Raw genomic sequence first — 15,350 nt, 5'->3', positions numbered from 1 at the left:
AGCCTGCCAAAATACTATTGCCCTGTTCAGTTAGAGACTTCCTTGGCCTGGACACCAATAACATTCCTTTGCCTGCCACATTGTCCCTTTCCAAGGGTTGACTTGGGAAGACAATTTTGTGGCAAGCAACATAGTTATGGCAAACTTTAATGATGTTCCCTTGGCAGAACACATCCCTAAGTCCCAAATTTGCCAAATGGGGGATCTTTGGCTGCAACACCCTCATAGTGATTATGGCTCTGCATAGCCTTCCCCCGTGGAATCAAAGTCTAACAGTATGATCTTGCAACCCTCCTCTATCAGTGGGGATACCTTACATTTGCTTGCGTTTAATTCAAGAAGGCCCTCTTGACCCACTCATGGCTACCTGGGAGAAACCCATTTAGAACTCAGCAGTTCCACAACAGATGTCGAGACACCATAGGGCTGCTCCTGGTGACCCCCTCATTTGTTACCTCATCAGTCACAGGAAAGTCAGGTTACACAAAAACCATACTCAAATCTTGAATCTATAGGCCATAAGACAGTTGCTTCTGGCAGTCTGGCCCTCTGCATTGCAAATGCACCTGCCTTCCGAGCTGCTATGATAATGCCTTGAGGTAATTGGCAAAACTAGTGGTCATATTGTGGCACTACACTAAAAAAGCTCTTTCCAGACCTGGCTAATGACTGATTGGATGCATTCAAACAAATCTCAAAGAGCGGTCTCCAGTCCGCAAACACGATCTATGAACACAGTTGTTATGCTGTGCCAACACGGTTGGATGAGTCAACGGGCTTCTCAGGACATGATCACACTTTTAGCAGTCAAATGCATTTTGCACTTCTGCATTCAGAGTCTCCTTCAAGCTCTGGAGCATACTTTCCAGAAGACCTGTATTGACGGAATTGTAGTAGTTTAATTTGGGAATCATTGTTTACATCACATGCGAAATTAGAATGCCATTACAACGCGGTCGTTACAACAACTGCGCTGTTACATTGCAAACCATTACAACGCAAGTCGTTACAATGTGCATGGTAGCCCACATCCAGTCCACAACATAATCATCTAGTTGGCATTGGTACACTGCCGGAGGTGGAAGAGACCCTGATCTATAACTGTGTGTCATCAGTAAAGGAATGATGTGACTATCAACTCTCTTGTATGATCTTAAAAAGGGCATCCATGCAGAAATTGGAATATCACTTGGGACAATGGCGCACCTGGGGTTCTCATGCTATACAGCTTAGCTGCAAATCTGATTAAAAAGGCCTGGTTTTACCCATTTTCTCTTATTCCTAGCAAAGGAGTGGCATCTAGCATAGCCGGGTCAGACACGACCATGGATATTCAACGATAATAGCAGGGTAGTGTGCTCCAATTTAGGAAAAAGCTGAAGATATACCTCTTTAAACTACACGACATCATGATGCTGTAGCACTCCACTTCCCCCTAACCCTTCTCATTGACTGCAACTTGCCTTTGACTCTTCACCTCACTAGATTTAGGCTGGGATCAGGCTATGTTAATGCCACATACATACATACAGAAAGAATCTATGACATAATATCGACAGACAGAATATCTACATACAAAAATATCGAAACAAAAATATCGAAATCAAAAATATCGGAGTCCTATCTTCATAAAGGTAAGTACAAAAATATCGAAAAATTAATATCGTAGTACAAAAATATCGAAAATAAAAATATAGTTTTTTTAAATATATTAATAATAATGTCAAAATAATTTTAAAATACATATAAATTTACAAATATTAAATAAAAACATTAAAACATAACTAAAAAATTAAAACTAATACATATACATTTAAAATAAATTAAAAACGTAATAATTTAATGTAATTTTATTTTTTTTAATTTCATTTAATTGATTTAATTTAAATATAAATTTATTTTATTTTTACCCTGCACGCCTGTACCTCAAAAACCCAAAACTGACCCTGAACCCTAAAAATACCCCTTTACCCAAAAACCCAAAACTGACCCTGAACCCTAAAAATACCCTTTTACCCAAAAACCCAAAACTGACCCTGAACCCTAAAAATACCCCTTTACCCAAAAACCCAAAACTGACCCTGAACCCTAAAAATACCCTTTTACCCAAAAACCCAAAACTGACCCTGAACCCTAAAAATACCCCTTTACCCAAAAACCCAAAACTGACCCTGAACCCTAAAAATACCCCTTTACCCAAGAACTAAAAACTGACCCTGAACCCTAAAAATACCCCTTTACCCAAAAACTGAAAACTGACCCTGAACCCTAAAAATACCCCTTTACCCAAAAACTGAAAACTGACCCTGAACCCAAAAAATACCCCTTTACCCAAAAACTGAAAACTGACCCTGAACCCTAAAAATACTCCTTTACCCAAAAACTGAAAACTGACCCTGAACCCTAAAAATACCCCTTTACCCAAAAACTGAAAACTGACCCTTAACACTAAAAATACCCCTTTACCCAAAAACTGAAAACTGACCCTGAACCCAAAAAATACCCCTTTACCCAAGAACTGAAAACTGACCTGAACCCTAAAAATACTCCTTTACCCAAAAACTGAAAACTGACCCTGAACCCTAAAAATACCCCTTTACCCAAAAACTGAAAACTGACCCTGAACCCTAAAAATACTCCTTTACCCAAAAACTGAAAACTGACCCTGAACCCTAAAAATACCCCTTTACCCAAAAACTGAAAACTGACCCTGAACACTAAAAATACCCTTTTACCCAAAAACTGAAAACTGACCCTGAACCCTAAAAATACCCCTTAAAAAAACTAAAACATATAAAATTTAAAATATTATTATATACTTACCTATACTTACGTTGTAATGGTATGCGTTGTAAAGGTACCTGCGTTGTAAAAACATGCGTTGTAAACACATGCGTTGTAATGGTTTTTGCGTTGTAAAAATTTTGTTGTAATGGTAGTGTGTTGTAAAAGTTGCGTTGTAAAGGTTGTTTCCCCGGTGGATAGCTTAGGGGTAAAAATTACTATTCACACACTACTCCCACTTTAACACACAACACACTACACATATAAAAAAGACAATTAATATAAATTTCAATTAATCAATTAATAATAATTAATATTACTAAATTGATGTAATTATAAATGAACTAATTAACACATATTAATTACTAATTAATTAACAATAAATACCAACAAATAAATACAATCGCTTTAATTCATTAAATTTAATTATATCACACCCTATCCACCTATAAACACACAACCCACTACACATAAATAAATCACATCATTTAATCACTTAATAATTATTAATTACCAATTAATTATTAATTAACAATAAAAACAAGAAATATATTAGCACATTAACTCTAATTAATTTAATTAAATAATTAATAATATGTAATTACCAATTAATTATTAATTAACAATAACAATAAATTAAATATATTAGCACATTAACTCTAATTAATTTATTGTACTAATTAATATTATTTAATTACCAATTAATTAATTAACAATAACAAAAATGTATATATATTAAAACATTAACTCTAATTAATGTAATTAACTAATTAATATAAATTAATTACCTATTAATTATTAATATTTCCAAAAATATATTAATCAATTAATTATTATTAAATTACTTCCCACCCTATTCCCCTATAAACCCACAACCCGCTCTGATACTAAAACGCAAAATGTAAACAAATTTACTAATTTTCAAACATACATTACAAAACATATTTAACAAACATATAAACAAAATAATAAAATACATAACACTAAACAAATTTTAGATATTACTAAATTTCGATATTTTCGATATTATTAACATACATACCTTAAAAAAACTATATTCTGTCTGTCGATATTTTGGACATCGATATTCTATACCATCGAAATTAAAACATCGATATTATTGTATATCGATATTTTAATTTCGATATTTTGTCTCACTACCATACAGAAAAAGCCATGGTTCCGCTAGGACGTCTCTTCTGCATTAACCATGTTTATGACAATGGAAGAATGTCTTAATTTCCCCCCAAAAATATATTCTGTATTTCATTAAGAAATATTCACATAAGTTGCTGTACCTTCAGAAAATTGATATCTGCTATAATTATAGTTATTGTTTGATTTATTTCCAAGTTTGTTTCATGATGTCACTGTAAGAAATCTTGCAATGTTACAAAATAGGACTCTCTCGTTCAATGAGTTAATAGAAAGTGTACAAATTACAAGCCTACTGCCTGGAAGTTCCACATTAAAACAATTCTGGACAGTTTAGAGGCGCTCGTTTCTTAGGTGCCCCTTCTATTTTTTAGGGAAAATGTCCCTTGTGTGGATATCCACTTGTCACAATTTAACTGGGAGTAAGCTGTGTTTGAAACGTACAGAGATCATGAACACTGTAATTAGTAGTCAGCTCAATAATATCTTGCTGTGTCTAAGCCCTTTTTATTAACATGTTCATACGATACTCTCCTGTACACCTATCCTACCAAAAGTATATTGCTATACGGAAACCTGAAAGCCTCTTTTTCTTCTCTTCTCTTTCTAGTCACTCGTACTCGGACACTTGCCCGATCCTCTACAAGGTTTGTCCTACAGGCGGTCCAGCGCTCACCGTAGTCCCTCTGTGGAATTGGCTGATCAAGAAGAGAAAACAGAAATAACATTCTCATCATACCACTGGTTTCTCCAAGAGCAGTTTACAGGTGGACATGCTCTTCACCAGTTGAACGTGATATTGGGATAGAGATTTGGAGAAAGAATCGCACTTTGCGTTTTGTACTTTCTGATTTTTACAAACCCTCCTACCGTCCCAGAAAGCTTGAATAACTTGGACTACAAATGCAAGGAGGAAAGAAAGACGTCTTTGTTCTCGACAATGGAGCCCAGAAGATGCTGAAAAAGAAAACAATGAGTGAACATATTCACTTGATACAACCAACTACACAGTACATGGACATCTGGTATCTCCATTTTCAGTGGACAACATGGTGCAAGCTTTGTTTTCTCCTAATGGGTTATTTAAGCTCTTAGGTAAAAGGAACATTTTATCTTCAGATTGTCCACCCCTAAGAGGGCTGGTCTTCACATGCTTATCCGAAAGTATAGTCCTAATTTCTGTTTATATCAACATGTGTGAGACTGCACAAATCCCCTGGGCAACATACAGACAAGCCGGTCCTCAGGTCTGGTCACCATATGTGGTGCTTTAGGCGGCACGCATGCATACTACTGCTTGAGAATTTTCTCAGTGTTTAGAATGGGTTTGCCTTATTTCCCACGGGTCTCATGATTAAAGGAAAACAATTATTCCTGATCTCTTGCTAAATATTTGCCTTGCTTCAATTCCAAGCTGCAGCAATGACCAAAATTACATGAACAAGAACTCGCAGGATAGGCCAGAATAAAACTTTCCTATTATATCTTAGCTCGAGGTTTTGATTTAGTTTTTGCAGTTTCACCCATACAAATAGTTCAGGGTGCTGCCACCCTGCTTATCATCCGAAACATGATCTAGGACACACCTTGGCACGTCATGTTGAATACAAAGATAATAGACCTCCCGCCTGGGGCATTAAATTAGATTTAAATCAATGGCTTTTACATTAACCCTACAACCCCCATTCAGAACAGGAGATGGGCTTTCTGTTTCATTAATATCAGTACGCATGGGAGAATAGCCATAATAAACTGATATGAAGCAGATCATGGAAGGAAGCCTAGGGCACGGTCCTAGTGAATAAATACATAGAAGATGTTGCTTTGCTCTGGAAATGTGTCCTATCTTTAGCCAAGAATCAAATCAGCAAACTGCCCAAAATCAGAACACTCTGTGTGTAGCGCATTTTATTTTTCTTAAGATTTGGAAAAAGAGAGGATGTTGTCTGGTGTATGACTGTATTCTAGATGTAGATTAGATCTGATTGTATGTACATTACTTTTCATGCACAATATGCCAGAATAAGAAAAAAGATAATAGATGAACTAAAAATGAAGTTATTCCACTAAACAAAAAAATTGTCAGCATGAGAACAGATATAGAGTAATTTGCTTTGAAACCCCTTATTGTGAAGGTGTAGCTCTCGGAATATTCTGTAGAATATTTTGAAATGTTCAACACCATTAAAGGGAGAAATCTTTGGAGTAGGTACCGATCACTACATTGCATCTTTCCATTTTCTTCAGCATTTGATCCACTGAAAAGTCACATGCTAAGAATGGGGTGTTAGATATTAAATAGAGTGAGAGAAACAACTGTCACTTTCAAATCAAAATGCTTTTCATGCTAGACTGAAATAAAGTAGGGTCTGCCCTTGGATCAGAATCTAAGAATGTCTTCAGAAGATGTGCTTCAGTGACCATGTACTGCCTTTAAAATAAGAACAAGAACATTGTTAAGAAAGAATAGTTTTATATGTTGGATTTGCTGGAAAAGAATGGTTGGCTTTTTGGTAACAACTTTACTAAAGAAGCTCTCCATGTGAGGATGTTTTGATTTGAAAAAGATATCCATTTGACACCAGATTTGAAAATGATGCCTTTTTTTTGTTTCTAGGTTCTCTACTAATATGTTGGCTATCTCTAGTTAGAAATCAGTCTAGATATAAAGACTTGCAATTGGCCCTATTGAATGGATTTCTGGGTTGCCACTTTTAAAGGTCTGACCCGTTCAACACATTTGTATGCTTGTCCAACCTTTTGACACAGAATATAAATGTTTCTAACTTTTCAGTAGTTGGGAAGTGTGCAATAACATGAAGCACTTTTAGAATCAAGGCTATGCATAATCTGCTCAGGAGGAGATTTAAGATGAAAAAGTTCTCTGTCATGACAATAAGATACACCTTTCTGCAGGATGGTCTCCCTGGTTAGACATGATTTCTACCCCAGATCTGTATGTGTACAGTTGCTCATTGCCTATATGACATGGAAGTGAAAGCTTGTGAATTGGAGACAAATTAAAGATTTTTTAAATTGTTTAAAGTGCCTACGGACCATCTGAACCTTGCTAGCAAACCTATTTGTTAAACTTACACTGACATGAAATCAACCGAGGATCATAATTACAAGAGAATTCTTTCCATCCTCAAGTTGTGCCTGGTTCTGCTTTTGTCGAGATGGTCCAATTGTAATCAAGTTATCAGAGCACCATTTTTGAGCCTGGAAGTCAAACGCCAGTTTTTAGCATATACCATTGGGCATGCTATGTTATCCTGAACAATTACCCTATTGTGGTCTACCCCTTAAGCAAGGTGCTCCAGGAAATGCTGTTATATTGTAGTTGATATTTGTAAGTAGATTACATTAGTCCCATGTATATTTTCTTAGAATATGCAAAATTGGGAAAACAAATTTCAATAAATTCCATCCTGACTCCAACTGTATCTATATTTCCTCAGCCTTAGATAACTTAATATCAAACACATTTTGAGGAAGAGAATTAGATGAAATCTGAATAGGAATGTTAACATTTTTGCCAGTTTGGTAACACTGGCCATACCCTCGATTGATGCCCTTTAGTTCTCGACAGTGAACTTGCAGCATGTAATCACTCAGGAGCGTGAGACCCACCTTAAATATCATAGGTTAGGCATAGCTTTTAGCAAACTGGAAGTACTTTGAGAAATCAGGTTGTGAGGAAAGGTGGGATTTCTAAAAACAAAATTCTTTCCAATTAATTCTTGTAACTTTTTTTTAAATCCTTCCTGCAATGTAGCCATTTTTTACAGTGTCACATGGCTGTAACAAAACGTTAGTCTGTTTGCTGTTAAATGTTCCTGTAAATAAAGTTCTTATATAGAGATGCTGAACAAAGAAACCACTATTCTAGCCAGAAAAACAGGAAGGCAAATGTGTTGTGAAGCAAAATTAGTACTCTGTAGAGCAAAGTGTTTGTTTCTTCCTTGTAGTGCACCCATGACACACATTTTCTGGGAGGCTAAAGGGGAGGCTGTATACACACTTTAAATTCGCTGTACTGTTCCATGGTTCTGAATTTGGACCACAACCGTCTATGTTTGTACTGTATGTATAAAATTGTACTCAGTTAATTTATAAAGTTCCCTCTCATATTGTTTTGAATTGGTTGTTTGTTGGGGACCATATATTACAATGTTATTTTTTAAAGAGAGAAGAGTTTGCTGTGGTTTCATCTTTTCCATTGGTATCTTTACTTATGATGCATCAGTAAGATGTTCACTAAGAGCTTTACAGATAAAGAAGTTTAGTTAAAAGTGAACACTTAAAAAGAAATTAAAAATATCGAAAGTACTGATTGATGGATGGCCTATCGTCGTGCAACGTTTTCCACCAAATCAGGATGTTGAAAAAGCAATTTTCAAAAATGCCCATCCTTCTGCCTGATCACAGCCATCATTACCAACAGGAGCTTCTTTGTTGACTCTGGAGGGACGTGAACCAGTAATTTTATGTTGGCCTCTAAGCATCGTAGAAGCAGCCCGTTTGCACTAGATGCAAGAAAGGGGCTGATTTGCAGTTTAGAATCACATAGGTATAATTGGAGGAAACCTATGGGCATATTATCAAGGGGCTTTATCTCCGCTTTTTTGGCTTTAAAAGCCAAGAAAGCGGAGATAAAATTATCTCCCTATTACCAAGCTGTCGCTAACACCAGTTAGCGACAGCTAATAGGAGATAGTGACCATCTTGGGCCCCGCTTTGCATGTCAGTGATATTTATCACTAATGACATGCAAAGTGGGTGTGCCAAGATGTTAGCGACTGAAAACAGTCGCTAACATCGCTATCTCCTATTACCAACTTTTGGAGATATTCGCGCTAAGCGCGAATATCTCCAAAAGCTAACACTTGCCCAGGAGCAGTTCTTAGCCATGTTATCCAATGGGAGGTGGATAACATGGCTAAGAGCATTTGCTCGATAATGCATGAATATCGCTGACTTTTCAGCGATATTCATGCATTGTGGCCGTTTTTTATCGCATTTGCGATAAACCTTGCTAATAGCAAGGTTTATCTGCGATAAAAATCGCCGATTTGCGGCGATAAGTTTTGTCTCTAAACAAGTTAGAGACAAAAATTATCGCTAGTTGTTGGTAATATGCCCCCTAGATTTTAAAGATGGGGCCGCCCAGAATGAAATTTGCAAGCAGTCATCAAACAATTCCCCAAGTCTAGATAGTCAACAGTTTGCTGGAATTTCCCTTCAAAGGAACCATGATCACATAGCAACTGCTTTGAAAACAGTCACGGTTACCTTTTTATTGAGACTGAAAGAATGCATGATGGTGGGTAATCTCACATTATTAAAATGAAATGACATACATCTGTCAAAAGCCACTGGAACTAAGCTGCACCCGGATAGAAATGCCCAATTCAGTCAAAACGAGTCTCGGGTTGCTTGTTTTCCCGGTCAGCGACGGCTAGGCTTGGTGGTTCAAGCTGGACTATTTCTATTGGAACAGGACGAAGACTGATTTGCATATGGTTGGGTCTAGTCTAATTTAAGGTGGCATGTTGGGCAAAAGAACAATGGGCTGGAATGTTTCCCCAAGCGATAGCCAGTGGCAAAACAAATTGCAAATATTCCTCATATCAACTTGTATGTGTTTGATGTAAAGACCTAAGTGGCCAGAGAATATGCTCATATGTGGGCCCCTTGCCACAGGAACTAAGTTGCACATGACTGAAGAGGCCCAGTTAGGTCGAAACAGGTCTTGGTTTGATTGCATTTCGGTTAATAAAAGGACCTAACTTGGAAGTAGGGGCTTAACTGTTCCTATTCGAGCAGGACCAAGGCTGATTTTTATATGCTGGGGTAATCTAAGGAGGCATGGCTACAAAAGAACAATGGGTGGGAATTCTTCCCCAAGTGATTGCCAGTGGTTAAACACATTGCAAGCATTCCATCCACCACCTTTTATGTGTTTGATATAACACCTTGAGAGGTACTGGAACCAAGCTGCAACAGATTGAATAAGCCCAATTAGGCTGAAACAGATCTTGGCTGGCTTCTGTCCTGATTTTGAAGGCACCTGGCTAGGAAGTTCAAGCTGGGATGTTTCTATTGGAGCAGGACCAAGGCTGATTTGTATTCAGCTTGGTCTAATCTGAGGTGGCATGGCCTGCAAAAGAATGATGGGTTGGAATGATACCCCGAGCGATTGTCAGTGGCAAGAATTCCTCCCATCACTTTTTGTGTGTTCTAAAATAAAAAGGGGGCTGAAATAAAGGCACGAAGGTCTGAAAGAGTATAGTACATTGTAAATGAATTAACTAAACCTAAACCAGCACAGAGAATGTCATCAGCAATCCATTTTAGGTTGAAGCCTAAGTTTTCTGGTTTGTAAAGACTTCTTGGGGATATTTGGAGAGCCTCCTTAGGAATGCATTCCACATATTGCTTATTATTGACTTTGTGATTTTAAACTCACATTTGTTTGTTTTTATTTCCTGGCTTTATTTGTTGTCCGTGTCCAGCATGTCTTTGCCCCTCCCGTGGAGCATACCACCTCCATCACTTGCTTTTTTTATTCTTCCACACATGCGAGCTTTCTGTAAACAGGCCTTTATATTTTATTCTTATCTTGTCATTTGCTGTGCATTCAAAGCCAGAGGTCAGATGTCAAGCTCTTCCTTCTGAGGAAGCTCAGCCTTTACTTTTCTCTCTCTGACTTCAAAGTGAGCAGAGTCATGTGACAATGTTGCTGGGGACTGGGGGTGTGCTGGAGGAAAGGTTTAAGGCTGTTATTTTTTCTAGTACATAGCAACATTTAAATATCTGTAAATGAACTGTGCAAATATTTCAGAATATATCAGAATTAGGAAAGCACAAATTAAGCACTTTTTTTAAAATCTGAAGTGTGGTGAAAACAACTATTTTAATACGATCAAGACAAATCATTACATTAGGTGATGCCATTTCCACACGTTATTGTTTGTGCACTGTATAGTTTTAGCAGTAAAACTGAATGTCTGTGCAAAGGCAATGGTCATTTCAATTCAAAATGTCTTCTCTGTAATGGCAGTGCGCTACCACACCATGCATACTCCACTCTATGCATCTCCACAACACTGTATGACACTCCACTTCCCTCTCTGCCACACCACTTCACTCTACGTCACTCTACACCACTCCACTCCACTCTACACCACTCCACTCAATGCCACTCCGCTTCACTGTACTACACTCCATGCCACTTTACTCCACTCCACTCAATGCCACTCCATTCTACAACACTCCACTCTATGACATTCCACTCCACACCACTTCACTCTAGGCAACTTTACTCCAATCTACGCCACTACACTTAACTCTATGCCCCTCCACTCTACGACACTCTACACGACCTCAAACTAGGCTGATCTAGACCACTCAATAAGGTTGCCTTGTTTTCTTTCTTACTACCCCGTCCCTATATATACTTTAGGGTATCTCCTTTTTTCTTTATTACTAGTCCACTTTATGCCACTTCACGCCACAAATTTTCAGCCATGCTGAGAAGCAGCTACTCTGTTGTACAACATGGCTAAAACACTTTAACAAAGGAAATAGCTCTTGCATAGGCGAGACCTATTGGCTTTGCAAAGGCTTGTTGCAGCAAAGATAGTATGTGTCCAAGGTCTACAAAAGGACACATCAGTGACTCACATGTTTTTTCTGAAATCAACAACAGATAAACTATCTCTGCAGTCTAAGTTGTATGTGTGAAAAGGTTCCAGGCTTTTATTAATTTATATTTGTTGCTGGGGGAAACTAAAGTAAACATTATTTAAGATCGAGCAAAGCATCATTAACATGAGTAAGTTTAAACATAATAACCTCTGCAGATAGAGAGTGATATTGCAGGGTAACATTTAGAAATCCATATTTTTAATGTCATTTTAGAAATAAGATTGTGACCCTCTCACGCGTTGTGCGAAGATTCGTTAGTGAAAGAATATCAAATGTGAAGGCTAATGCACACTTGTGCTCCTCAGGTCATGCTGGCACAGGTTTCAAATTCATTAAATCTATGGATATCAGTTTGTAAGATACTGGTACAAACTCTTACTAGACATCCTCTAATAGAGGTTGCCCAATGAATAAAGTGTCCATCTGAATCAACTGTAAATGTCATTACTATAAAAGCAGCAAATTCGTGCGCTATTACAACCTTTGCCCTTGTGGTAGCTTTCTGACAAATTCATCTCAGAACAACCTGAATCCTTGCTGCAAGTCAACATATTTATCTCAGCATCTATTTATATTTTTTTATTTTATTTATACAAAATTTATAGCGCGCTCAGTTACCCAGGAGCATCCCGGCGCGAAACAGAAGAAGAGAAAGACAGCTGCTCAAGGCTACACGGGGAACAAATGAGTCTTGAGAAGTTTCCTGAAAGGAAGGATCTTAGACTCCGAACGAATCTTAAGGGGCAGGGAATTCCACGAAGACGCCACTTGCACTGGGAAACGTCTGCCTCCAGAGCGAGCCTTCCTAACTCTAAATGACTGCAGAAGATGTCCTTGATCCGAGCGCAAGGGCCGTGTGGGCTTATAGGGGCGTACCATGGTGGAAAGAATGGGGGGGCCCTTGCCATGTAGAATCTTGTGGGTCATACACAGCGCTTTAAATTTCACCCGTTCCCTGACTCGGAGCCAGTGCAGCGTTTTCAAGGCCGGGGCAGCAGAGTGTCTTCTGGGCACATCCATCAACACTCTAGCAGCTGCGTTTTGTGTTTGTTGGAGAATTTTAAAAGTCGCTTCGGGAGCACCGAGAAAGAACGCATTCCCATAATCGAGCCTTGACAAGATTAGGCCGCGAATTAGCAGCTTCCTTGCAGGATCAGGAAGCAAAGGCAGCACCTTGCGGGCTGACCGCAGCAGCCCAAAACAGACCCCCGCGGTCTTCCTAGCGTGGGTCCTGAAGGACAGATCTTCATCCAACCAAACTCCCAAGGTCTTAATCTCCTTTTTGGGAGCTGGTGGGTCACCCAAGGACCGGGGCCAACAACTAGGAACAATGGAGGGACTAGATTGCCTAGGAGCATCAGCTCGGTTTTTTCTCCATTAAGCTTTAATGCAGAGTGGGACATCCAACGATGGACATTGGCGAGACAGTCATGCAAAACCTCGGGTTGTTCCCCTAGCTTGGTAAGGCCTACCACCAGCTGAGTATCATCAGCGTAGCTGATGATCTTTACTCCTGAGGGGGCCACCACTCTTTCAAGAGGAGTCATGTATATATTAAATAAGGTAGGGCTCAAAGATGAGCCCTGCGGGACTCCACATTGAAGAGGGAAGAGGGTCGATTTTTCTGCTCCTTCCCAAATTTGGTAGAAACGGTCGGAAAGGAAAGATTCTAGCCATTTTAGGGCCGTCCCTGACACCCCCACCTCTGACAGTCGTTGGAGGAGCACCTGATGACTTACGGTGTCGAAGGCAGCACTCAAGTCCAGGAGGATCACTGCCACTGACCCTCCTGTATCAAGAATGCTCCTTGCTTCCTCCACCACTGCCAGAAGAGCCGTGTCAGTCCCCTGGCCGGGACGAAAGCCAGTCTGGAAGTCTCCCAACAAGTGATGCGACTCTAGATGACAAGAGAGCTGCCGGTTGACCAACTTCTCCGTAACTTTAGAAAAGCCGGGCAGAAGAGAGATAGGTCTAAAGTTGGCCAAATTAGAAGAATCCAGTCCTGGCTTTTTCAGTAGTGCTTTCACCACTGCCTTTTTCCATCTCTGTGGCACCATGCCCTGAGAGAGTGACAGATTAACTAGGTCAGTAAGCGGAATAGACAGAGTGTTAGCTACTAGTTTGAGGTATTTCATGGGGACAGGGTCACTAGGAGATCCACTCTTCATCTCTTTCAAAGCTGTAATGACCTCCTCCTCAGAAAAAGGACCAAAGGAAGATAGCTCGTCCGGGCAAATAACTGGACTGACATCTGAGACCAGGGTCTGAGGAATTGCAGGCAGAGAGGACAAAATCTTCTCTATCTTAGAGTGAAAAAAGAGAGCCAGTTCTTCACACTTTTCTTTAGGATTGTCATATACAATTGGAGGGACAGGGGCCTTCAGAAGTTCCTTAAAAATTTTAAAGGATTCCCCTGGTGAGTTACTTGCCCTCTCGATCCTGACGCCGAAGAAATTCCTTTTGGCATCCTTCAGCGCATTTTTATATTTCCTCATCTCTCTTTTATAATTTTCTAGCCTTTCTTTCGTCCCCTCTCTCCTCCATGCACGTTCTAATCTTTTGCATGAGGTTCTAAGACCCCTAAGTTCGGGGGTATACCATGGAGCTGAGCCAATTCTTCTTTTCCTTACAGGTCTCCGTTTTTTTGGAATCAACGAGTCCAATGCATTGGTCAGCCACATTCCCATATCTTGATCGGCGATAGTGGGATCAGCAACCGGGGGAGGGCAGGTTCTTGCTAGCTCTGTCGCCCAACTGTCCACCGGCAGCTTCGACCAAAGTCGTTCTACTGTGTACTGCCGTGGTATAGGAGCTCTCTCCTTCTCTAGCTGCCATCTCAGCGGCACTAGATAATGGTCCGTCCAGGGGAGAGCCAGCGGTTGGGAAGCTTGCAGATTCTTAGAGTTGGCAAAGGCCACATCAAGCTGATGACCCCTATTGTGGGTGGCCCCAACATTAGCAAGATGCAGATCGAGTGCACCCAATGTGGCTTGAAGGTCTCTCGCCACTGTATCATCGGGGTCCTCAAAGTGTAAATTGAAATCCCCGAGAATTAGAAAGTTGGAGGAAGCGGCAGCCAATGGAATCACTGTCTCCATGAAGGAGTCTACGAACTTACCCAGCATTGCAGGCGGCCGGTACACAAGAAGGCCAGAAATAGAGACAGTTGGGGATATGCATAGGGAGAATTGACAGCCTTCAGAGTGATTAATACGGCAGTCTACCGCTTTGCATACGTATTTATCTCTGTAAACAATGGCCACTCCTCCCCCCCTCCCGTCCAGCCTGTCCAAATGGAACATGAGGTATCCCAAGGGGAGGGCTTCGACAATGTCAGGGCCAGAGCAAGGGGTCAGCCAAGTTTCCGTAAGGAACAGGGCGTCCAGACTGTGGTCTAAGAGGAGGGAGTTAATTTCCGTGGCATGACACGGTAATGACCTGCAGTTCAGCAGGGCCATAGAGAGCAGAGTCAGGTCCTTATCTGTACTAACCGAAAGGCACACATGACAGTGTGCAAACGGGGTGCCTTCCGCCCAGCAATAGCTACAGCTGGAATGTCTGGGCACACGTAACGACAGCAGAGCCTCTCTAGAATAACTCATTAAAAGGTTCCTTGGCGTCACAGAATTAGGCAGAGTACCGTGCCCTAAGCCCGTCTGGGCCCAGACGGGCACAGACGGGCTTGACTCTGGCGAAAC

At 40.0% G+C, this 15,350-nt stretch overlaps 1 protein-coding gene across 1 annotated transcript in view; it reads left to right on the top strand.

Moving 5' to 3' along the window:
* Nucleotides 1–8,077, top strand: part of LOC144754551 (uncharacterized) — a 484,785-nt gene extending 476,708 nt beyond the window's left edge. The window contains exon 35 of the mRNA XM_078642483.1: nt 4,550–8,077. Coding sequence (XP_078498609.1) covers nt 4,550–4,620 — 71 coding nt within the window. The 3' untranslated portion in view covers nt 4,621–8,077. The remainder of the gene's footprint in view (nt 1–4,549) is intronic.
* Nucleotides 8,078–15,350: the final 7,273 nt, after the last annotated feature.

Source organism: Lissotriton helveticus, chromosome 5_1, assembly GCF_964261635.1.
Source record: "Lissotriton helveticus chromosome 5_1, aLisHel1.1, whole genome shotgun sequence".
In the NCBI taxonomy this organism is placed as follows: domain Eukaryota; kingdom Metazoa; phylum Chordata; class Amphibia; order Caudata; family Salamandridae; genus Lissotriton; species Lissotriton helveticus.
Note: the sequence above shows the minus strand (reverse complement) of the source record. Positions and strands in the feature narration are given on the sequence as shown.